Source organism: Sinocyclocheilus anshuiensis, unplaced genomic scaffold (genome assembly GCF_001515605.1).
Source record: "Sinocyclocheilus anshuiensis isolate Anshui unplaced genomic scaffold, SAMN03320099.WGS_v1.1 scaffold111, whole genome shotgun sequence".
NCBI lineage: Eukaryota > Metazoa > Chordata > Actinopteri > Cypriniformes > Cyprinidae > Sinocyclocheilus > Sinocyclocheilus anshuiensis.
In genome coordinates, this window is record NW_015552549.1 from 72,512 (window position 1) to 99,485 (window position 26,974).

At 38.6% G+C, this 26,974-nt stretch overlaps 1 protein-coding gene across 1 annotated transcript in view; it reads right to left on the reverse strand.

The window, feature by feature from the left end:
* The window catches only part of LOC107664309 (disks large homolog 3-like), a gene marked incomplete at its 3' end in the record, with an annotated part of 110,631 nt that overhangs the window by 59,012 nt on the left and 24,645 nt on the right, over positions 1-26,974 (reverse strand). The window contains exons 3-4 of the mRNA XM_016454837.1: positions 25,683-25,768; positions 21,707-21,817 (exon numbers count right to left, since the gene is read on the reverse strand). Coding sequence (XP_016310323.1) covers positions 21,707-21,817; positions 25,683-25,768 — 197 coding nt within the window. The remainder of the gene's footprint in view (positions 1-21,706; positions 21,818-25,682; positions 25,769-26,974) is intronic.

A 26,974-nucleotide genomic window follows, 5' to 3' on the forward strand; every position in this document is an offset into this window, starting at 1 on the left:
AGCGCTTGTTGTTTGTCGTTTCTCCGATCACAAATGCAGACATGGTTTTATGTTTACGCGGCGTGATGCAACGCAACGCATAAAAACTAAAGACAGTATAAGTCATTCTAATTAGTAATTATGTCCCCACTGGATGCAACAAATGCCTCGTTTATAATGGGTTTTATTGGTTTTGTCTCGTCGCGCCGGGACACGGCATCACAATATGGTAAGGGGCGTAACATTTCCGTCACACGCTTGAGGTATTCGGCCAATCGGATAGCTGGCCAATCAGAGCACACCTCGCTTTTCAGACCGATGAGCTTTGTAAAAATCAACGCGTTTCAGAAAGGCGGGGCATAGAGGAGCAACAATAATGTACAGTATGTGAAAAATAATGTGTTTTTTGAACCTTAAACCGCATAAACACATTGTATTACACCAAATACGCAAAACAATGTTCTTTTCAGCAACATCATATGATCCCTTTAAGACAACCCATCCATACAAACTCAAGTGTTAAATCAAACACAGACGCGCTGCCTGCAAACCATGTAATGGTAGGCCGATAATCCAGCACGTTATCTGTACAGGCTTGGCACAACCCTCTTGTATCTGTGGCCTGAGGCAGCTGGGACTCTCAGATATCAAGGATGTTCTGCTTGATTTGTATCTCTCTGGAGAGGAAGAGTGAGTGAGCAAGTCTGTGTGTTGCGGGCAAGTAGATGTATACATGCAAACCATTATTACTCCATCCAGCCAATGTCCAATGAAGCCAATGAAATGTGTTAGAAAACATAACAACTTCAACCTCTAGAGGGCCAAAAATCTGATTAAAAAACTGGATTACATTAGAATGCCCTGACATGAGTCACTATGCATGTAGCCTGAACACTCCCAATTTGTGAGCCGAATAAGACAAGGCGGAATAAACGCTGCATATGAAAAATGAATTAGTGACACTTTCTAATAACATTATTAGTGGTACTCACAAAGGAACACACCACAGAAGCAGTAACCCTACGTAATTAAACTTCGATGCGTAACTCGTCCCACACGCTTACGCTATGGACATGAATGATGCTGCAAATCACGCAGCTTGTTAATGAGAGATGTGCAATTAATTTTCTAAGCAATCACTTTTTCAAAACAATTATCAGCCTGTTGGATTACAAAATGGATTTAAAAAATCCAAAAAAATCTCCTGAGTGAAGCAGGATTCCATGCTATATCTAGGGACCAGGATTTGGGGCAGTAAGCAACTAACCACCACACCACAGCAACCACCCATGACATGCATACAATTGTTAGGATGTTCAGGGCAGTTGCTAGCAACATGCTAAAAACAGTCAGAACACCTTAGCAAACAAATAACAATGTCCTAGCAACCACCTACTTCACACTGTTTACAGAAAAAGCTCAAATCTAGTTACTGTACATAACGATTAACATTACATACTTTCAAACAGAAATCATCCGAACTTTGATACATTTTCATATTTATTTGTATTGATCTAAGTATTATATAATGTTTGATAATTTATCTATTAAAGCTACTAAAGAGATACATACATAATATCTGATATATATTATATAAAGGCTCTCTTTTTACAATATGTATTTAAAGCATTTTGTGCATATAACAACTTTTGCATGTGGGCAAATATGTGCATATTCATATTCAAACCCTACAGATGACATCACACACTCAAGATATTAGTTAATTCATAAGACATTTAATTAAAAGCAACATGCTCATGCTGAACTTTCAATCAAGCTCTTACAGAATGTACAGTATTCAGAATGAACTACATATAAACAAAGCTTTTTGTGGTGATTTTGAAGGTGCAAGAGTGATATTATAATTACAGCTGCTTTTTATGCACATCCTTTTAGGGATAAACAGAGACCATTAGAGCAATGTGCATAAACATTCTCTGAAAAAAAGATGCTATTTTGGAAGCTGTGAAGAAACTTTTGAGGGGAAAAGGGATGAGAACAAGAACAAAGAAAAAAGATGGGGAAAACACTATGAAAATTGGAAACATCCAGAAAATGGCTGAAGGGCTACTTAGATAATGCAGCAATGAGAGATGACACACAGAGCAGCTCTGCATTCAAGAAACGCTCTTTACTGGCAGTCTCATATGAACATTATCTGAGTGGGATGAAAATGCATTTAAACTTGCATTTAAATTTACAGTTTTTCTATTTTTAAAAGCCTCATTTGATGCAACTAAAATATTTTACTATGACAAATGAAAAAATTAGGAGCCAAATAACCTTTTTAAGTTGGGAAATTACATGCATACATTTTACATTATATTTCTGTAGTGAATATAAAGTGAAATACTGCTTTTCACAATTTTTCTGTTAAGTTATATAAACTAGTTGTTGTTTTTTTGCTGTAAAGTTGTTCCAATTAACGCTGTCACTCTAGTGAACCTGAATGCATTTGTGCCACATAAATATCTCTCTGTTATCCCTCAGTTTTGTGAAAGTATTTCAGCTTGTTCGAAAAAGAAATTGTCAAATGTTGCTTTATGAAATGTTAAAAATGGAAAGCTTTAATTGCAAGCTATTTCAATGTGATCTTAGCCTTAAATTTAGCTTTTTTTAGTGTTGCTCCCAAAACAACACATAACAAACAATTCAACCTTACAATTGGGCCTAACTATGCTAAAGATTAACCAACTGTATTTTTGTCACATATTTGAATGTTTTCTTTAATTACTATACCTTTAATCGAAACAAAATTTGGTTGTATATTTAACTACACCTTTTCATATACAGCCAGATGGTGTACAGTAATTCTCACAACACTGCAGAAATGGTTCTCGGCTCATTTCAATATGAATAATCATACAATCAGCAATAATCAATAATGACTCAAAGTTTATCGAGTGAGAATAAATCCTATCGATTAGTAGTGATTCATGAATCTGTTTGACTAGAACGATTCGTACACAGATGGGACCTCATGGGTCATGCTGTGCAGAACACAATGGCCTGTACTCTAAAGATATAATTAACCAATGCCTCATCACTAAATTAAATCTGATAAAAGGACATTTCAGCACAAATATAGTTTTCCCATCTGTCAGTTAATTACATTGTAAGTAATTTTACTCACAGGTTGGAGCCTTGGCACAAGGTATGTTACACTACATACATTGAAATTAATGAAAAGCACTGAATGCAAGCAATTCTGTGTATAGAATATTCTAGGTCTGCAATTGCTGTACACTCACGAGTGAGTCCACAGTAGAGGTAAAAGCCAAAAAGGTCTAAAATTACAAGCATTGGAAAGCTCAAAAACTCTGTTAAAAGCACCCACAGACTCCCACAACACACAGAGAGTGTCAGAGGCTCGTGGATCAGCACTCTCCAGTTATTGATTGTGATGCATGCAGATTCTATGATCTCGTGTGGGTGTTTTAACGCCGGCCGGCGCAAAATGCAGCCACTGGTATTTGAAGCATCACACAGGGAGAGGGGAAGAGTAACGGCACAAAAGAGGGAATGACTGTGCAAGCTCTCTAAAAATAGGCTCTAAAATTCATTGGGATGTTAGCCCTTAAACTGAAGCAGCAGGGAGGGCTTTGTGACAATGCTGCTATAGCAAGCGACGCTTGTGCCATGGCTCTCGGTGGCATGTGTACATGTCTGCCTTCCTTGTCAGCATGGTGGATGCATCTAGAACTGAATAAGATGAGTAAGCTGACCGCTATTCTTCTGTTTTCTAGAACAGTCACCACTGCGATCAGCAAAAACAAGAAATGAAACCAAGCAGGTGAGCAAACAAATAAACAGCCCTCTCGACTCCCCACCCCACGTGTGGCAGTGAGCGGAGCAGGGGAGCTGCGCTCCAACAGGGCCGCCAGCTGAGAGCATATGGCTGACAGGTCAATGGCCATGAGCAATACAGTCACTCACATTAACACCCACACAAATGTATTTATATGGGGAAATATCACAATGTGTAAAGCTCACGCAGTGGGTTAGTGCACAGAAACATCCTGCTGCAGGTCAACGGATGACTTGAATCTTAATAATGCGCTTCATTTTTCATTAAAAGATCCAAAGATTAACAGACAAGCAATGCTACAAATATCATAAACAAACTCAGGGCTTGATAATAAGAGTGGCCCGATGGCTCAGGGACAGCATGAGACAGTTTTGGGCCAGCTGCGTTGGCACAACTTCTTACATTTGATTAGGGTCGGGTACCGAAACCTATGTAACCGGTATGTACTAGAACCCAATCAGAACGCAGATTTCGGTGCCACTTCAATGCCTAAGCGATCGATTGAAATATTTGTCCTGGTTCCCCGAAATGGACGTGAGAAGCATGGGCGTCGCTAGGCCATTTTTAGCGGGGCTATAGCGATTAGCTCCAATGCCTAAGCGATCGATTGAAATATTTGTCCTGGTTCCCCGAAATGGACGTGAGAAGCATGGGCGTCGCTAGGCCATTTTTAGCGGGGCTATAGCGATTAGCTCCATAAACTGTACACAAATTCGTGATCGCCTCAGAGTCAGTCCCCTTTAAATTTCATATGAAAACGGCGGCAGACTTCGTCTCCTCCACGTCTTTCAGCGTGCTCTTCAATCCGCAGGGCGCTGCGGCGCTGCACAAACGGACTCAAACAGAAACAGAGGACACAAGATGTGTGTTTATCGATAGATTGTTATAATATCTGTATCTGTGCAGTTCTTTGTCATAAATACAGTTTACAAAAGGTCACGAGGGAGCAATCGGTTTCGCATCTACTGTAAAGTTTTCGCTGCGTTCACCACTCATCACACCACAGCTGTTTCCTCCAGCGGAAATCTAGCCCTTAACACATATGAACGCATACTTTATAAAACGATCATGTTGCTATTTTCATTTGAAAATTTAATATTTAATATAAAACATATTACAGAGCATGTGGCATACCATACAGTCATTCACAGAACTGATTAAAGACAGTGACAGACAGCACTCAGTCAATTAACTCATTTTAACTCAATATCAGCATGATTGACAGAGATACAATAGAAACATTATGTGTGGTTTTGTATTAAATATTGTTTTGTATTAAATAATGACCCTGATCGTGAAATACATTTATTAGCCTTAGAGTAAGAACTCATTTTAACTCAATATCAGCATGATTGACAGAGATACAATAGAAACATTATGTGTGGTTTTGTATTAAATATTGTTTTGTATTAAATAATGACCCAGATCGTGAAATACATTTATTTTTTTGTATTTTTTTTGTGGCTCTTTTTTTTTTTAAGTATCGGTTCAGGCACCGTTTAGGCACCGGTACCATTTTAAAAGTATCGATTTGGCACCGGTATCGTAAAAAACCCAATCGATACCCAACCCTACATTTGATGATCATAATCATGAATTTTTTTGTCTTGCAATCTTACGGCAATTTATTTTCTGTGATGTATTGAACATTCTGCTGTAAATTCTGCCTATTTAGAATATATATGAATAATATACACAAATGAGGACATGTTGAAATCGCAAGAATTACATTTCTTGGATGCAAAAACGGTAAACAAATCAGAATGGTTTAAAATCTATATCTATATATAATGGATTAAATCTATAGCTGTATAATTTTGAATTCCATTTATTTATTCTTTCATTGGATGGATGGATAAAGGAGAAACACAGGCAAGCAGAGATATAGCAATAATGGCCATCAGAGGTGGGATTGTTTAAGAACATACAAGTTCTATGCATATACAATGCTAGACTTCATCACAGAAAAAAAAAACTTCTATCACACCGCAAATCCACAAGTTCCCATAAAAACACAGTCAACTATCTCTTTTTAGTTTTCTCAGGGACACATCTTTACCCTTTCTTGATTTATAAAAGCCAACTCTAAAAGTATGCATAAATATCGCAGTGTGCCTTCTCCTCCGTTTTATAGTGCATTTGCAGTGATTTTCTATGCGCTCCTTCATCGTTTTTTTATAGGCTGAGTACATTTTGTTTTAAGAACAGATTTATAAAGGCTTGCATATGTGTGTGTGTGTGTGTGTGTGTGTGTGTGTGTGTGTGAGAGAGTGAGTAGGATGATGGATTGATGGATTGCATTCAGCATCCTTAAGCCTTCTGACAACTGATACTTAATCAGCAGTGAGAAGGCTGTGAAACAATGCACTCTAACAATCACTTACTGAGCAAATGTGGTAGGTTTTTCAGCCTTGTAGATCTCTAGATCAATAACATAATGCTGTAAATGAAATGAGCTATATGATGTGGTCATCTTCCTGTCCAGGCCAGCTGCTTCAATAGCTGCATATGTGTGTGTAGAGTAGGATACTGTGATATAGCATGCCCTCTCAAAACAGACTGCACAGATAATATCACTGATATCTACATCAATGCATGCACAATTAAAAAAATCATATTGTGAAGTTCTGCATGTCAAGGTAACTGCAGCGTCAGCAAATAAAAATGCTGTCATGAAGATGCACGATCATGTCTGTAAAATGTCACTGAATTCAGCTCGCTCTCTCGGGCAGCAGGATTTCTAGCCTTTTTGTCACTATGGCAACACCTAAAGTTAACTGGGTACCTATGCAGTGTTGGGTAGAATCAAACACCGTTCTCTTACAAGACCATGTATCCATTTGAAGGAACACACTTAGAAATGTGGCAAGTCTTGGTTATCTCATTTAACAAATGTGCTATACTATAATGCAAAAGCATGTGACAATGTCAAGAATTGTCAATGTCAAGAATGTTTTGCCTGTCACACAAGGATGGGATTTACTTCATCTGTGTACATCTCAACAATACCATTATCAACAATATTAACAACATTTAATGTACTATACTGTATGTTTACCTAATAATTGCAAACTAAATTTTAGAATATTTTCAGATGAAATGCATCCAATAGAATTTGCCTTACAATAAATCAGACCATACCTTATATTAATGGAATTTACAAATATGATATTTAAGATTTATTGAGATAAATCAAGTCTGATCACATAAGCTTGATTTACTTATTTACTGATACAGTAAGCATTTTCACTAGCATTTCTAACAGGGTCTAAGAAAATATATAAAGTATGTGTGTGTGTGTGTGTGTGTGTGTGTGTGTGTGTGTGAGAAGAGTCTTCATTGAAAACAAAATATTACAAAAATTAAAAAAAATAAGAGTAAAAAATCTATATATTAATATTCTCTATATATTAACATAATCTATATATTAACATTCTCATTTAATCTTGCAGCATTTTGTCTTCACATGTGTGGCCTTATAACAAATTCTCAGCTCTCCAGAAGGACATATATTGGTTTTGATGGAAAGAGGAGTGTCTCATGGGACCAACCCTAAACTGGTCTCGTCTGGAATCGATGAGGTAAGCCTTATCTTCCTCCACAACATAACCCCCAACCCCCATCCGATTTTCTTTCTGCAACCCAAAACCCCACATTACAAATGAAAATCCAATTTGTTAAAATCTCTCACAAACCCAGCCTCCTCTCAGATGAATACATTACTGTCTATGCTGATGTCTCAAGCTAGCGATCCATCCGTAAGCACTCACATATGCTAGCCCTGCTCCTGATTTATGACATGCATAATCAACTGAGGAACTTGGTTTACTGCTGAGATCACAAGAGCACAGAATATCACCTCTGATATAGCAGGGTGCGCCATTAATGAGATGCTTTACAAAAAAAAAAAAAGCTAAATGTACTTCTTGCATTCTTTTGCATCGAAAGCACTGTGATGCCAGGCTTCATTCTAATAAATACAAATACTTGATCAGGATATATTTCTCATAAATTGGCTACACTGGGCATCTGCAAGAGGAACCATTAAGGCATTGTACTACACGTAACCTAAATTGGATAAATGTGATTCGCAAGATGTGCCGTTAATCTTTCAACTGCTATAGAAGCATGTTGACATACAAGCATGTAAGCACAATGTGGGCGTACAACAACTTTTTGATAGAAATGTAGTTACGTTAAAAATGTAAACTAAATTTTTATATTCAGGAAATACTTCTTATTCTACTTTCAAAGATTCTTAATTTTCTGTATTGCAATTTGGAGAAAGACCTAAGACATGAAGCTAATGGTCATGTCATGCAGTAGTTTAAATAATAGGCTATATAAGCAAATTAACCAACCGCTCTCATAACCTCCCAACTGCAAATGTCCAGGATACTGGATAAAGCTGTTTTTGATTGCTAATGGCAACAGTTAAGCTGACAAGTGCTTCTACACAATGCACTAGTCATTTAATTTAGAGATCTTACAAATAAAATTAGAATTTATAGATGTATTTATAAAAACATAATACATGACAGCATATGAAAATGATGTTCCACACCGAATCACTAAGCTAAATATTTTTTAAAAGGTTTAAAATAATAATTTTACCTACATTTTTTATGTTTGTCTTTACAGAATGCTACTTATGCAATGTGGGGAAAAAACTAATTCTACATAGGATAATAAAATGAGTAGCATTTTACGGTGTCCATATTACACAGCACTACCCAAGTTAGGACAATTACAACATGACTAACAAAAACAATGTGTCATTTGCTCCAGGAAATAATTACATATTAAATGCATGTTGCTCATTAATAGTATTCACCACTTAACTCATGTAATGACGCAAGTGTAAGAGCTATTAAATATCCATTTTTAATTCTTCAATTAATATTTTATCCAATAGATAAAAAGAAATATGCTATGCTTGCTTTACTATTGTTTCACTGATGAAAATAAATGTATTATAGTTCCCCTGCTATTTAATATGCAGCATTTAACATGATTTATTAAGTTTCATTTCTCGGGAGGACTGAGGAAGATGATGATCTATGAATCATCTATAGTAATAGTTGATCTTATGAATGAGACAATGAGAAGCTAAAAAACAGCATCAATTCGCCTTTCTCTCTAATTGTAATGCAGCCAGAACACATACTGTCACATACATTTCAACATCGCTTGCATCATCATTTCAGCCTGGTCCATATGTTTTGCAGCTACAAGGATGGGTTAACAAAAAAAAATGCTTCTTGATATGATGCAGACGTTTCATCTCTAAGATGGAGGCTGTCTGTACTGCAGCTGGGGGTAAAAGGCGAGGACATCTGACGAGTGAAGTCTTTCTTAAAATCTGCTCCTTCATTCTCAGATTTCAAGTGCATTTCAACATATGTGATGCACGCAGTTCCTGAGCACATGTACACTGACAGACAGGCGACCGAGCAGGACGTGGACTGTAATTTAGTAGTTAGCCCCATCAAGAAGTTATTGATATAAAGAAAGTAAAAGCAGGTTAATCGATTACTTTGCGAGGGAAAAGGTTTGACAGAATCACAGAAAAGCATCCAGCACTAGAAAGAACAGTACATATGCATCACCTCCAGATATCTTCGTTAACTTACATCAGGCACATATATTTAAAAAAAGTATTCTGTTAAAAAATATTCTGTCAAAATTTTAACATCTTGTGTTAAATGTTGTAAGGGCCATTTGTTATTTAACACTAATCATAACCATTAAATTGTGCCATAAAGCTCAAGTGCACAAAATGATAAATTGGTGCCTGGAGACAGACGGTTCATTCTGAAGATGCCCAGTTCTTTTCACACACACATCACTTAATTTGACGAAGAAATATTCTCATTCTCCACCCCATCCATCAAAAATCTACTGAATTAATGCAGATAATAATCTTGAAATCAAATTGGGTGGCAGTCGTGGCCTAATGGTTAGAGAGTCAGACTTGTAACCCAAAGGTCGTGGGTTTGAGTCTCGGTACTGGGGATTGTAGGTGGGGGAGTGAATGTACAGTTCTGTCTTCCACCTTCAATACCACGACTGAGGAGCCCTTGGGCACCCCAACTGCCCACTGCTCCGGGTGTGTGTTCACAGTGTGTGTGTTCACTACTCACTGCTCTGTGTGTGCACTTGGATGGGTTAAATGCAGAGCACAAATTCTGAGCATGGGACACCATACTTGGCTACATGTCACTTTAAAATAAACCCTATTATTAATTATTAGTCAGACTGTGCATGATTCACAATTGCACATTATTTCAAAGAAAAAAATGCTTGTTTCTCTAACATTTTAAACCACTCTTGCTTAATCATCTGGCTCCATTCTGTTAACGTTCACTTTTCACAATCCAATCAAATTCAGATTAATAAAATTAACTATAGATGAACAAAAATAAGTCTTGTCCTACTTTTTTTCTCATTCAGTATCCAGTTTCACTTAGAAATACATCAAGTGGGTTGCAAAAACTGGTTAAATGTTGATTTTAAAATCCATAAACAAATGATGAATAGGCAATACTGCTTTAAAGGCGAACTGTGTTATTTTTTAACATTTAAATACATTATTCAAAAATACAGGCACTGCTATTAAAGGTTAAAAACTAAAAACTGCAGTGCTTTCAACATTATTTGTACTGTTTAGGGGAAGAATCTGTTTGGTTTCCCAATGGTAGACATGTTAAAAACCATTATTTTCTGGTTGGTGATGCTGGTGGTGCAGAAACTACACACACTTCACCATTAAAGCACAACACAGAGCTAAAGCGATGGGGTGATGCAATTTGGCCACAATAACACAGTGCGCGAAAACTGATCTTTTGATTTGCCACAAAACGAATGAGAATCTTCTACATAATTTCACCCGCAATGAATATTATGTTTTCTGCAGATATGATTATATATTATATGCACTGAGAGCGCTAGAAACCAATAAATGTGTCCTCACAAAAAGTAGGGGGCAAATGCTAGCACACAAATCCACAGCCTCTCTCTCAAAAGCGTCTCCTCATGCAGCTCCAACAACTGCCTTCTCTTATGTAACCCACTCTGTTTCCTCAACCCGTCTGTCTTTATTGGCTGATTTCTCTCTTTTCCACATTGGCACTTTCACCTCTATTACCACCACTTTCCTGTGCCATTTTAATGATTGCAATCCTCTCCCCCCGCAATGAGGAACATTTTTCCCCATTTTTACTGCTCAACCCTCATTCTAAGCTGGAATTCATTCCAATTTACCCCAGAAGCGATAGCCTTCGCAAATGAAACACATCCACAAGACCTTCAAAGATAACTAAAGCCTCTTTAATAATCTTGACAGGTAACAGTCTGGCCAGAAGAGGAGAAACCAGCAGGATGATCCATGGTCTCCTCCTCACATACAAGAAGCTTTAATAGTGTCATTGTCCTATATACCTCTGTTAAACAATTTCCTTCTCATTAATTAAACATACACTCCATCAATATGCCCTAGGAGTGCTCGTGCCTATCAGGTATTGCATTTGGTGCACAGGAGAAGATATATGCTAATTTATTTCACCTCTCTGGACGCCATACATCAAAACGAGAAGGAAATTATCGCAAAAACAGAGAATAAACAGTAAATATCACTTCTTAAAGGTTCATTTATTCGGTTTACAGCAAATGCTGCCAAGAACACATGCATAATTCATGTTTAAAACAAAAGCGAATGAGTGAAAAACCGCACTGCTTTTGACTGATGCCTCTCCCATCCTCTGAACGGAGGCAGAATTAGTCAGCTCCTTGCTTACGCCTTCCCTCCCTGCGCTTGGTGAAATTTCACCCTTGCTGCCATCGAGATCTCACCCTCCATTTTCTCTGCGTCTCTGCTGCTCTCTCTACGTTCCCTCTCCCTCGGCCATGCACAAATACCAATAAAAACCTGTTCATTCACACGCACCCCCACACCGTAGACATGCACACACACTGAAGGCATAGAACATGTATGCGGGCTCGTTCTCACATGAGAGCCTGCTTCCTCCATTTTATACATTCATAGCAACCCTTCCCCCACCCCTGCTGCCACTTACACACTGGTTTGGTTCGAATATGAGGTTAAAATGTAGCTAGAACAGTCACGGACAAGAAGTGTACATTATATTTCATAAGACGCCTCACTTCTGGTTGTATCTCAATCAGTGACTAGGACGAGTATGGAAATGAATAAGAAATGCACACACACAGATCCATAAAACATCCACATTTTCACCTCACAAATCTAGAATCCATTACTTGCTGGACATTAGATTTGATCATGTATTTTGCCTGGTCAGCAGTGCTGGCAGGTTACTGCCATCCTTGAATTAAATTGGCGGAGCTACATGCACTTGTTGCGTGGTCACAGCGGCCCTGTCAGTCCTTGTCAGATGAGGGTTTAGATAAGTATGTACGTAGGGGATTGATGAAACCATAAAGCACTGATGGAACAGTAAATACTTGAAGATTAAACTCCTTCTCTGCAAGAATCAATCTTGATGAGCATACTGTAAGATTACAGCACATGCAGTATGAAAGGATCAACACTGGATGAATCCCTTAAAAAATGATGCATCTTTTAGCAGCTACACGGGAGCTTTCTGATTCTGCTCAGTTTCAACCTAGCGACCACATATACACCAACTGCCTACCGCCTGCTGCCTACTCTCAATGCCCCCAGCGGCACAGAAACGGCATTTACCTGGTCGTACCAGTCCCGGTTGGAACAGGTGCACTCGGGCCACCATCCTCCTTGCCCTCCTGAGTTATTACCATTCACCTTGGGGCCGCACTTGGATTGGCTCTTGGGGTTGGGACCTCCAGGACCCCCAGCTGACATCATTTTCCCTTTACTTCTTCCCAATGTACCCCCTCCACCCATTCCCCCTCCTCCGCCTGAGGTTTGGGGTGGTAAGGTCTGGCCGCCTCCATATCCAGCGGGGTATCCGTAGGGTTCAGGCTGCCAGTCTCCATATGCCGGGGCGTCCATCCTGCGCAGGGCGGCCATGCGGGTCACTTCATAGCATTCTGGGCACTTGCAGCAGTGGTGATGTTTGTGCATGCTGGCTAGTTCACGCGGTGCGGCGCTCTCTGTCTCTTTCTATCTCACTGCTGCTGCTGCTGCCTGCTCAGATCAAACGCAGCGCGCAGTGCAGTCTGTATGTCTCTGCTTGCCAGATTTCTTCCGTCTGCGTTTCCTCCTGCTTTGGGAAGCGTTTTCTTGCCTTCTTTCTGTCACTCTTTTCCCAGCCTGCAGAGAGGAGCTGAGCACTGGATTGACTCTCAGCCTGCTTGCCCTAGATGTGGATTATACGGAGGGATGCAAGCAAGTGAGAGGGAGAGAGAGAGAGAGAGAAGTTCACGCGATGCGGCGCTCTCTGTCTCTTTCTATCTCACTGCTGCTGCTGCTGCTGCTGCTGCTGCTGCCTGCTCAGATCAAACGCAGCGCGCAGTGCAGCTCAGCTCACGGAACGGCAGCAGGAATCTTCACGAACCCAGTTATCCTCCTCTTTGTTCCTCCCGATCGAGAAAAAGATGAAGAGGTAGCAACAGGGCGATGAAAAATAGAAAAAGCTTGGTAGTCTTCCTCAGGTCGATGCAAAAGGTTTGGAAAAATAATGCTGAAAATAGTGTGTATGATCTCGGAATCAGAGACCAGCCCTGATGGTCGAGTTCTCTTCTTGCTTCTGTTGGTTCACAGTGATACGTATATAAATTCATAGATATTTATATTAATTTGTTTATATATGTATATATTTACACACACACAAAAACATATAAAAATATTGATATAAACAGACAAGCACAAATACAGTAATATACAGGTATATACGTATACATATATATTTCTATAAATATTGATATGCGTGTGTACAAATATATATATATATATATATATATATATAAACAATTTCTATATATATAAATGATATCCGTGATCAAATCTTCCTCTGTATGTCTCTGCTTGCCAGATTTCTTCCGTCTGCGTTTCCTCCTGCTTTGGGAAGTGTTTTCTTGCCTTCTTCCTGTCTCTCTTTTCCCAGCCTGCAGAGAGGAGCTGAGCACTGGATTGACTCTCAGCCTGCTTGCCCTAGATGTGGATTATACGGAGGGATGCAAGCAAGTGAGAGGGAAGCACCAACACAGGACTGACTGCTTCAGTGGCTGCTCTTAAAGGGCCAGCGCACCTGAAAATCAGGCAGCACACAGAGCCCGAATGGAGACGCAGGGAGCGTGTTATTCAGCTGCATGGCTTCACTGTAAGAAAGACTGAATACCTACCTTGAGGGTTTATACTGGAAACGGAAAACATAAGGGGCTGATGGATGACAACGTTTTAATCTATTTGTGTACCGGGTTCATTTGTGAAGTTATTTTAGGATAAATTAAACCATCCAATTTAGACACTACAAACTAGCTATGAAAAAATTTTAAATACATGAAGATACAATTCCAAGAAAAAGTGCATCTTTAATGTGCAGGGATTCAGTTGTTACTTTTAAAAGTAAAAATATTCTCTATGGCTGGTTTAAAGTGCCCCTATTATGCCATTTCGAATATTGCTTTTCATGCAGTGTGTAATGTAGCTGTATGTGAATGTAAACGATCTGCAAAGTTGTAAAGCCGAAAGCGCGCGAAAAATAAAGTTATTGAATCCCAAAAGAAAGAATCAACTCTGAACAGCCTAAACAGGTCTTCAGTAATTCGAATCCCACTTCCGTGATGGCTACACATCATGGGGTAACATATTTGCATAATGCCCACATAATATGTTCTACGTTGGCCAGCCGTGAACAACTTGACCCACACTCAAACACTGTAAGCTTGTTTGTGTGGTTAACATAATGTCGAGAAGATGCTGTGTCCTACACTGTGATGGTAAATTTGTGTTATTTTCGCTTCTGAAAGATGAGGCTGCAAAGAATCAGTGGTTAAAATTAACTCCAGCAGTAACTCCAATCTTGTTTTGTGTTCCCGTCATTTTACTGACGACTGCTTCTCTAATCTCGGGGAGTTCAACGCTTTCTCTTGAAAGATGGCTCAGTACCCAATTTATTTGGACCAGCTGGCTCCACTGAATCACAACCTGTAAGTATGATAAATAATAGATGTTTATATTTTCTATGGCAATGGGCATAAATACTGATTCCGACACGCGCTGTACGCGGTAGACCAATCACAACAGACTAGGCCATCTGACCAATCAGAGCAGAGTAGGCTCACGGAAAGGCTCAGTAAAGTAAGAAATAATCAATGTAGAAATTTATGCATCAAATTAACTGCATCGTTTTGAGAAAGTTGCACAATTACAGGCTTGAGTTGCACAATTTCTTGTTATTTCTTTTTATTAAGGGAAGACCTTACTGAATTTATTGACATCTGTAGATGTAAATCTGCATACCTAGGCAATACTTCTACAGCACTAAAAAATCCATGTTAATTTGATTACAACAAGTGACCCAAGCGACTCTCCTACTGAGGGCTTTGACAGGATTACTTAAACTGAAATGCCATAATTTTGTAGCTGAATCTAAACAGATGTTGGCCGGTTAGACTGTTATACTATTACAAATATACAAGAGCATAAACATTAGAAACCAGCTGAGTGTTTACTGATGCGAGTATATGCATGCATGAGCATTTACAGTATGTGTGTGTTTCTCTGTTTATGCATGTGTGAATTCACTTGTTTTTGTGGCTGAGTCAGTTCTAATAGGCATTGCACACTATTCTATTCCGACCCCACCAGGAGGCACAAACAGCAGGCTCAGCCACACTTAATTATATGCAACGGTAACTCACTTCATTACCACAATATACTATTCCGGCAAACTTTCCGATTTCCAGGAGGAAGGCCAATCAAAGATTAGAACGGTGCGAGTATCACAAAGAAACAATGCCAATGCCAACAGGGAGCATATGGGTGGTGCTTGCTTGGTGGCTGAAAAAAGGCAATGCAAGCATATTCATCACAGCACACATGACTGGGCTCATGCTACGACCACCCTGTTCCCTCTGCTCCCCTTGTCTATACAGCACGTTCTCATATAGGATGCAGACTTCCATGGTCTCCACAGAGGAATTTTTAATGCAGCTGGCCAAGGATGAAGAGGAAAGGGAAAGGCAGGGAAGCAGAGCGTGCTTATATGCATGCATTTCATGCTGGCATTATATTATGTGTTTGTGTTGGTATCTTCCAGAGTGTGAGTGCATGTGGGGAAAATGCTGCACCTTAAAGAATTACATAATATCAAATCTTTAAAAAAGTGAGTCACTGCCAATCAATGGCCAAGTCTGTTAATATTAGCTAGAATATCAGTACACAGAAATGTTTGTTGAGAAATGAAAAACAAGATGCTTAAGTTATTCAGATCAGGACCTTGCACCACATCCGCTGCCAAAATAGCTTATAGTTTAATGCATGTAAAGGGGCCATGTGTTGCAAGTAACATTTAAGCACCTCTTAAATGTCATCTAAGATGTTCTTGCTACAATAATTACATGTGCAAATGTAAATCCAGTGCAAAACCATGTAGAAATGCTATAAATATTATTTGATTTAAAGCTGGTGCAGCATGTTTTATTATGGCTCAAATATGCATACAAAACTGTATTCATTTCTGTCTGCAGCCTTATTCTTTCTTGCAAACGACCACATAGAGGGAAACTGTGTGATGGTAGAGACAGATGCATCCTCCCAGGCTGAATGAAGAAAAGTACTACAGCTGGACGGTTAAAAAAGAGACAATTTAAGAATGCCCCTTCTATCTGCTTGACGGGTTAGACTGCTCTTTGACTAAGAAAAAAATTTTACAAATATATTTTCAAATATTTTATGTAGTATTCCTCACTGCACCTCTCAGTGTATAGGCACTGAGAGAATTCCTGGAGAATGAAAACCAACCTCTGACCCACTCTTGGAAATTGGAAGGGAGCCTATTGCTGATTTATGAAATAATTGAGAATGATTGTGTTATGGTTTTACAAAGGGATGTAGATTCTACTTCATGACACACAGCATATCTCATATCTGACAGCCTCATTTTCAGTTTCTGCATTCTCACATTACATAAACCCCCCCAGCCGGCCTCACAACCCCCACATACTCTCGCACATTGCAGGTATCTATAACAAATTTCTGGAATTTCTGTCCATTCTCATAGCAGCCCATGTGACTGCACTCTTGTCACCTGACAGGATGTATGTCCATATAAGGCAAGATGAGACACAGGCATTCTTAAAGGGGCAGTAACATTCTTGAAGGTTTCCTTTGAATGAACCGCAGAGAATTGCTGTAGGAAACAGGTGCAGAGCAGCCTTTGAAAGACTGTGATTATAGTCAGGAGAATTTCTTATTGAACAGGCAACATAAACATGATACAATAATTATTAATGCATGACACAAATGCAAACACTGTACTTTTTGAATTGCAATGAATGTGCACGGCTTTGAAGCACTGCTGCAAGGCCAAGAAAGGGTTTTGACCTAAACACTCATAACTCATTGAGTCATTGCTCCTCCACATTGACACAATAAACTAAAGTGCCTGTGAAGACTGTGACTCCTATTAATAGGCCTGGTGACAGAAAACAGCTGCTGCACCAAACACCGCACATCCGACTGACAGCGTAATGATAAGGGAAATGAGAGAAAGAGAGAGAGAGAGAGGAAAAGAGAGAAAGGGAATATAAGATGCTTGTGAAATGACTGGACAACTGAGAGGTCTTGAAGAGAAAAAAGGGTCTGATAAGGGACACGTACACTGTGAGAGTCACAGCTGCATTAAATGCAGGAATTAATCCCTAAATTATTGTTCTCTGAGGCTACGTTCACAGAAGCATTGTTTGGGATTGACAACAGTGTTGAATTGAGTGAATTGAGTGTTGAGTGGATTGAATAATGTCTGTATGAACAAATAATATGAACTAAAGTCAAGCCCCTTTTCAGTGCTCAAGAAAGCTGTAATTAATGCCTGTAACCATAGCGACAGTTATCTATGCAATATATGAGCTGCATGTTTGCTGCATGTGTGGCACTGTGTTCTTTTACACGTGAGCAACTTGTGATCTGGTGGTTTCAGTTTCTCAGAATGGCTCAGTTCACGGTAAATGCTGCTCCAGACAAACTCATCTCCACAATTGCTTGTAACATGCATTTGGGAACGCAATATGAACCAACAATCTTGCACCAAGTTAAGGGCTCCCTGCGCCAAAATAAAAGTTTAATAGTTTAATGACTTATAAAAAAGATGACTTATAAAATTAAAGATTATAAAAATATTAGTAGGCTACTGAAATTGTACGGTTGTACTGTAAAATAAAATTATTATTATTATTATTATTATTATCGTTGTTATTATTATTATGTTGTTTAATATTTGTACTTAGTACAAAATTATTATTCTAACTATTATTATTATTATCGTTATTATTATGTTGTTGTTGTTGTTTAATACTTTTAATTATTATTTTAATAATAATAATAATTATTATTATTATTATTATTATTTATTCAATATTATTATTGTAGTTAGTAATAGCAGTAGTGTTTTAGTCACATTAATGTCTTACAAATTTTGGGCCAAATTGTGCAATCCTGCAAAGAAGTACTATTTTTTTAAATAATATTTTATATCACAATTTTTATCATAAATATCTCAATTTCTTTTTTTTCCCAAAATTGAGGAGCCCTATTAATAGTGACCATAGTAAGTAAAGATGGTGACTTGTATAACATGTGAAAGTCTTATCGGCAATAACACAACGTCAATTAATAAAAAAAAACAATAGAGCAATGAATCACTTTTACAAATTGTACTTAACTGACAGTAAATTTGAATTACTTTTTTTTTTAACAGTGCAGAGTGTGGTTTCCAATTTCGTTTAACCGAACTGTGTAAACTATATTTATCTAACAAAACTAAATTTTAAAGTTTCCAAGGCATAAAAGCACAATGATCAAAAAACCTATATATGGGTACGGGTAAAAACATACACACAGAATGTTTTTGCATTCCACTGCACTGCTTTTCCATAGTTTCTTTACATAATCAAGCACTAGATGGACATGTTTGTTATTTAAGGAATCATGCATATGATACAGCATTCTAAAAACTTTTAACTAAACCTTTTTTTCATTCAATTCTGCCATGTGTCAAGGTTTTACATGCAAAAACTAGTTCTGTGTGAACAGTCCATAAGGGAAAAATGCCTAGCAAGCATTTTTACGAGCTGCGCTTCAGATATAGCCAAAATATCATAAAAATGTTTTGAAACTGTTTCGATATTGATTTGTTGTGCTGTGTACAACACTGAAATCTATTTTACTTCAGATAACGTCTACAAATGCACTTAGGTTGTCACTCACCTAAACAAGCTGTATGTGTACAAAACAGGATTAAGCTCTCAGAACAGGAGCGACATCCGTATTTATCTGTAGTGTGTACATGGTGAGGTATTGTATTGAGAAGAGGGATGAGTAAAAGAATCGTGCATGGGCCTGGAGAAAAGGATAAACAGAAAAGAGCAAAAGTAAAATGTAGTAAAGAGGAAACGCAACCATGAGAAAGATATGACTGGACTGAAAATTACTCTGGGGGAGGGGAGGGGGGTAACTCAAAATGTTTGCTGATGAACAACTGGGAATGAGAAAGCCTGATCATAGAGAGGGTTCTGAATGCAGAGAGAGATTCCTTTGTGTTGCCAAATACATATTTTGGATTGGTGATTCTGCATCATTTCACATTCATCCATCTCAAGCGTCACATAACACACTGTCGGATGCAACACACGCATTTTTGCCATGTTATGTGGCTGAACGCATATGAGAGATGCAGAAAGATGCAACAGAGACAGGAAAACAGCAACAGAGAGAGCAGGAGCGCGAGAGGCAGCCAGTATGTAGGGACGCAAGTAGGGGGAGGAATTTGGTTTCCATGGCAACATGTGGAAGGCTGAGCTCTAGGTGTCCGTTCCAGCTCTAACTGCGTTGCACTGCACCGGCCCTCGCTTCGCCTCACTCCCCCATCCTCCCCCACTCGTGTTCCCTCTGCAGCTCTCTCTTCATCCCTCCCTTCCACCACATACCCCTCCTAATGTGTAGAAGACATGACACCACATTCAGCACAGTCAACAGAACGCTGCTGCCTTGCAAAGAGCCTGCGCTTTGATGTAGACAATGGAGGCTCTCTGTTCTCAACGTGGCGGTCCCACGCTCTTCAGCCACGACCCGAGACCACACCCACGCTGCCATCTCCACCTCACGCCCCCATCCCTCGCGCTAGATCCTCGCTCATCTGAAACGCCAGCACCCGCAGGCACTGTGCCGCCACATGCCGCTGGGGGTGCTGTGATTGGGAGGACGTGAAAACGAGAGCTGCCATGATATGGTAGAACCTGACTGTTGTGCCTTCGCTCAGAGTATTACTGAAAGACTGGGTGATTACAGCAGCATCGTGGCATATTTATTCCTGTTTCAGCTACACTGCAGCCTAGCTACAATCTACATATGTGAACACACAACTGCACTGCAACCATCCATATGGATTCACTAATATGAATATGTACCATGAAAACCTCTCTAAATCAGATTGTGGTCAAAATCTAACCAGTGGAAATGTGTTTTATGATTACATCATAATCAAATGTATAAAATTCCATAACATAGAGCCCAACAATAAGGATTTATACAAAATTTCTATTTACCATCCTGATATTTTAACTGGCCCAGATTTTTTTTTTAACACTCTATAGAATTCCATTATATTTTTTATTAACATTTTTCATTGAACATTTTCTTTACAAAAATAATGTATAGGGTTTTTAATTTGCAATAATTACGGAAATTATGATGATATGATTTAATTAAGTGCATGCTAAAAATTCAAACACTGAAAAAGCATGTTTCCAACCCATTCTAACTGATGTAAAACCTCAACTTTGTTAGTCAGCAAAGTACGATAGTCATTATTTTAATCAGAATTCTCCACTACAATGTTCAGCATATCACACAAATCTACATTTTAAAGTTTCCAAGGCATAAAAACACATACAGTGGGTACGGAAAGTATTCAGACCCCCTTAAATTTTTCACTCTTCGTTATATTGCAGCCATTTGCTAAAATCATTTAAGTCAAAGAACCTGGTAAGTCATACACACAGAATGTTTTTGCATTCCACTGCATTGCTTTTCCATAGTTTCTCCACGTAATCATGCACTAGATCAGGGGTGTCAAACTCAACTCCTGGAGGGCCGGTGCCCTGCAGTTTTGTTCCAACCCTGCACCAACACACATACTATCTATTGAATCTAAACGTTGCAGGGCTCTGGCCCTCCAGGAATTGAGTTTGTCACCCCTGCACTAGACGGGCATGTTTGTTGTTTAAGGCATCTTGCATATGATACAGCATTCTAAAAACTTTTAACTAGACCTTTTTTTCATTCCATTCTGCCCTGTGTCAGCGTTTTACATGCAAAATCTAGTTCTGTGTGAACAGCCCATAAGGGAAAAAAGCCTAGCATGCGCTTTTACGCATTATCATAAAAATGTTTTGAAACTGTTTTGATATTGATTTGTTGCGCTGTGTACAACACTGAAATTTATTTTACTTCAGACAACTAAAAATGCATCACTCATGCAAAAGACACCGAAAGACATAGAGGTGTGGAGGTACGGTCAAATATGACCATCTAGGCTTTGCACAGTGCAAAGTGTTGTGTATAAACACAACAGGCAGGAACCCTCTCACACTGATCCTGAGCACTGACACTGAGATGAAATAGACATTAAATTATAAACAAATCCCTATGTCAGGAAATATTTCATGCGACATTTGAAAGCACCATTCTGAAGGTGTTATACATTATAAATCCTTTTTAGTGTTTTAGCAGCCACTAACCTTTGGTGTCCCTACAAGGGAGCGGCTTACTATTCCAGCCACTCTCTCCACCTTCTGAGAGCTCCTCCTGCTGGTCACACGCACACGTGACACACCCTCTTCGCCTGAGGTCTGCAAGAACAAATCATACAGGATAAGTAGATTGCATAGAGAGACAAGAAAAAAGCCCTTAAACTGATGTAACCAAATATTCAATATTAGGGGTTCAACCTAGTCAAATCTAGTGGGTGATGAATACATAGCATAAACAGCATAAAATCAGCAAAAACAGCATAAAATCTAATAATTAATTCTATGAAAAACGTGAATGCCCTGATCCAATATTTATTTTTAGTATTAATTTATTTAACTAAATCTGGTAAAACAGACTAAAGTGGAACTGTGTTTTTACACAACTGTCTATGAAGTACCACAGGAAAACAATTTTCATTGTGAACAACTGAACAACCGCTCCTGGGCTGTGGAATATTCCAGCATGGGCACTAAGAGTTATTTGTTATGTGAACGGAAAGTAGTGCAGAGAGGCAAATAGCACCATTTGCAAGATGGTCTGGATGGACAGACATCTTTATAGAAAAAAAAGAGGGAGAAAACAAGTGCCAGCAAACATACTATGCACATTGAAACACAATTACTGACCACTATCCACATCTATAAAATCTTAAAATCAAAAGATGGACAACCAGGGCCAGAACTTGATTAGATTAGTTCTTACCTGTTTATCATAATGTATCTCGCACTCACAGGCCACAGGCAGCAGAGGGCAGCATTTGGAAAAGGCCATGACAGCAGATAGAACAAAGGCTCTCTCACTTTCCCTTCCCAAATAGTAACAAACTCAACTCTAGAATGTTCTTTTAGGATCTGTCCTACTCTCATAACAGTGTGTGTTCATATAAACAAACACACAGAGGCATGCAGGTTTACAGCATTAGGCCAAGCCACACCCATTTAAGTTGACGCAAATAAAAGCACAAATAAAGACACATCTACAATCATAAAAAAAACTGCCTTCAGGCAACATTTAACAAAACACAATGCAAATTTACCATTTTTATCATTGCCTTCATTGGACCACCATGAACTGAATTGATAAATAGTTGTTGCCAAACTCCAGGTTTGCCGTCATACTATCATCAGCTCAGCTACGAGATGGACACTGCAGCTGAGAACATGCAGGATTGCTGCAGTCTCAAACCAAGAGAGTAACATGGAGGAGCTGCTGGTGTCCAGTGCCATTGAATCACTGCTGACACATGATGACTGCTCGCTACATATACTGAGGCTGGATTATGTACAGCTTGATACATTTAAATAAAAATTTGTAGCCAACATTCCCAGATATAAAACTGATACCAAATTACATAACACTGTTATATTATAGACTGTAACTGTAGGTAATATAAAACACAAAAGGGAAGACCCGCTGCCCCTGGCTGTTTAACACAAAGAGTTTGTAATGATTGTTCTGTCAATTATTCCAGGGTCTTTTTTCCTTCCATCTGCACCAACTTGCAGACTAATTTCATTTAACGTCTCTCAGGTGACCGCACGTTATGAATGCTAATGAAGCCTGAGCTGGACATTCACTCGCTCGCCAGCCTCACTCGCTCTCAGAGAACAGGGCTGTACACAAACTGAGGCCTGTGACTGTCTCCACCACACATCACATAGTGACCCCTTCAGTATTTTTGTGGAACATGTGTCACAATAAGGTGATGCTTCTGGAAACTGCCATTTGGAGATTTGAAATGGGGTAAATTATGCTCACAGAGATTGTCCAAATGACAGGGTAATCTGGGAAGTTTGTGTGCGTTGGGAACTACATTATTTCAAATAAAGCCAAGGTAACACTAATTTTTCATCCAGCACATGGTGAAAATTACATGAATATGACAGTGGGCAAATGCATAGTTTGAAATGCATGAGTTTAAAGTTTGTCGATTGTGCGTCTCCAGTAAATCTGATTAGTTTAAATTATATAAATGCATATTTGCTGCTGACAGTAAACGAGAAAGTATTATAATGTTTGCATTTCTATTACTAATAATATAAAAGCATTCAATCAATAGTGACCCCTTCAGTATTTTTGTGGAACATGTGTCACAATAAGGTGATGCTTCTGGAAACTGCCATTTGGAGATTTGAAATGGGGTAAATTATGCTCACAGAGATTGTCCAAATGTCCGCTTCTCATTTGTTTCATTAATGTGTTTTGCTTAGTGGTCGATATTGTTTTTTTTGACAGCCGATGCCGATAGAGAGCAGGGTGGCCTATAACAGTATTTTTCAGAATAACAAAATATATACTGTATATATATATATATATATATATACACACACAGGTTTTATGTTTACGCGGCACGATGCAAGAAAAGACAGTAAAAAAAGACAGTATAAGTCATTATAATCCATAATTATGTCCCCACTGGATGCAACAAATGCCTCGTTTATAATGGGTTTTAATGTTTTTGTCTCATCGCTCCAGCCTGACAGGGCAGCATCACAGTATGGTAAGGGGCATAACATTTCCGTCACACGCTTGAGGTATTCGGCCAATCACAACGCACTGGATAGCTGGCCAATCACAGCACACCTCACTTTTCAGACCGATGAGCTTTGTAAAAATCGACGCGTTTCAGAAAGGCGGGGCATAGAGGAGAAACAATAATGTACAGTATGTGGAAAATAATGTGTTTTTTTAACCTTAAACCGCATAAACACATTTCATTACACTAAATACACAAAATAATGTTATTTTTAGCAACATCATATGACCCCTTTGATGATATTATGTATTACTTAATGAAAAGTCTAGTTTTTCAGTAAAATCATCCTTTAGCCTTGCAAAAAATACATAAATAAATCAAAAATTGTGGATAGCCCACTTACATCATCTGTATTAACCAATCCATCCAGTGCAATCTTGTGATTACTGACATCTTTATGGCACATACTAGTTCAGACTAGGTTCATGGGTCTTAAAAACACATTACCATTACATGATTGTTGTGCAGTGTTTTCAGGTATTACAAGATATAAAACTACATTTTGAATTTTCCCCCGATATTCTAGCCTGATTTTCTATGAACAATCACTAAAAAACCACCAGATTATAAGAAGATATAGGAAATTGAAGTTTGTAAAGCTGTTTGCTACAACAAAAAATAATTTAAAAATACCACAGAATTTCCCACTGAATCTCCCCAATTTTGGATTGTCTCAAACCATTGAGATGATGGGAAACTTCATTCTATAATCTATTAAAAACATCAGTCACAGGGCGCTCCTTTACTGGATGAACAGAGACTATTTTAGTCAAACCCGAATGTATGTTTGTGTGAACCCTCAGAGAGACCACAGAGTGATCCTCCCTCACTGCAGTTGCTTTTAACAGAACCCAGACAGAGGTTGAGGTTATTTTCTGTACTCTCCCTATAAATACTTTGCACAGTCGTGTGATTGCAGACACTTGTAACGAAAGGTCCTGGTGACATCATCACACAGCCCACCGAGGAGCACTTGGTGTTATCACTGCAGTGCTTTCTAGATATGACTAATGTTCTGTAGTGTCTGTAACTTCCACAGGCTCTCTCTTTCATTCTTTCCCTATTTTTGTCCAGCACTTCTCTGTAAACTTCCCTCCCCTATGTTTTTTTCTAAACCTTTTTCTGTGCTAATCGCTGTTACTGGGAACAGAGAAAAGTGTTGGGGACAGATATAAATGCACTACAAAATTATCATAAAATATGGACCATATATCAGCTTTGTGCGATTAACAGGTCAAATTTAAGATATTCACTTACAATCTTCCCCTCTATGAGCTGTTAACTGCTTCAACCGTCAGTGAGCTAAACTTGAGAACCAGATCAGTCAGATTTATGTAAGATAACAAAGATATAAGGGTTTGAAAAACATGAGGGTAAGTAAATAATGACGTAATAAAATAAAGCTGCCCTTTCTCTGGAACTCTTACCTCCCATGTTTCCACAGAGCTGCTGTCTTTAACTCCATTTAGTGCTGCATTCATTTGCAGGGTAACCTCGTAGCATTCCTGAATATCTGAGAATAAGGGAATAGCCATGTCATTGAGGGAATCTATTTAAATAATGCAAGTATTTATGCTGAAATATGTAATACCTCTGTTACAATTTTAGATTAATAACAAATAAAAATATATAAAAAATGAAAAATGTATAGTATAAATGAGGCTGGCATACCAATATTTATGCTAAAGGATTATTTCACCCAAAAATTAAATTTCCCATTTACAATTGTCATTTACTTGTATGCCCTGTATGCCTTACTTGCAGCTTGAACATACTATAAATTTCTCATTTTAGGTTTCACAGAAGAAAGTCAGTCATATGCTTTTGAGAAAAAATGTATTGAGCCCCTAAAGGAACACAAAGATTGTTAAAAACAAAAAAGAAAGAAAGAAATGGGAGGACCTTGCATTCAATCACAAAACATTTGTGGTGGAATTAATATGAGGTAAGAGGAAAGAATATATATTTCAATACTTTGGGGTTTTCTCACAACAAACCTTCTACACTACCATGAGGAACCTTGCATTCTAGAGCAAAACGTTTTGAAATACAAATTTTCTATCACCATGTCCCCTTAGGGGTTCCATAGACATGAGAGTGAATAAATTATGCCAGAATGTTCATTTCTGTGAACATTTAATGGGCCCCATCAATAGATTAGTAAGTCTTTAAGCTAGTGCTGGGCGGTATACCGGTTCATACCGAATACCGGTGTTTATTTTTGTCATGATATGAATTTTTAAAATACCGCAATACCGCGTATGTCGCTTAAACAACGTTTGGAACGCGACAATGTTTGAAAGGGGTCCCTTTTCACTGTTGCACTGTGGTGAGGGAACAGCTTTGTATGTTACTAAGCGTGAAAGTTCCGAAACTGAAGCTGTAGAACTAATAGAACGTGATGACAGAAGAACTCATCCACAATATCCACATTGACCACCACAAATATCCACCGCCCCCTGCCATCAGCTCCCGTGTCTCACACACACACGAGCGTGACTTTAGCACTAGATTTAGCAACTTTCAGACATTTTTAGCGGCTTTTTCCCATAGAATATTTATACTGACAAACCTAGTGACTTTTTTGGATAAACCTTAGCTATGGTTCAGTTGGAAGATTTCGCCAGTGCTGTCCCGCGAATGCGAGGTCTGACTTTCCCGGAGAAGTGTCACCTCTCTCGGCGTCTGTTCTGTGCAGTGAGCCACAGAGCAGCAGCGC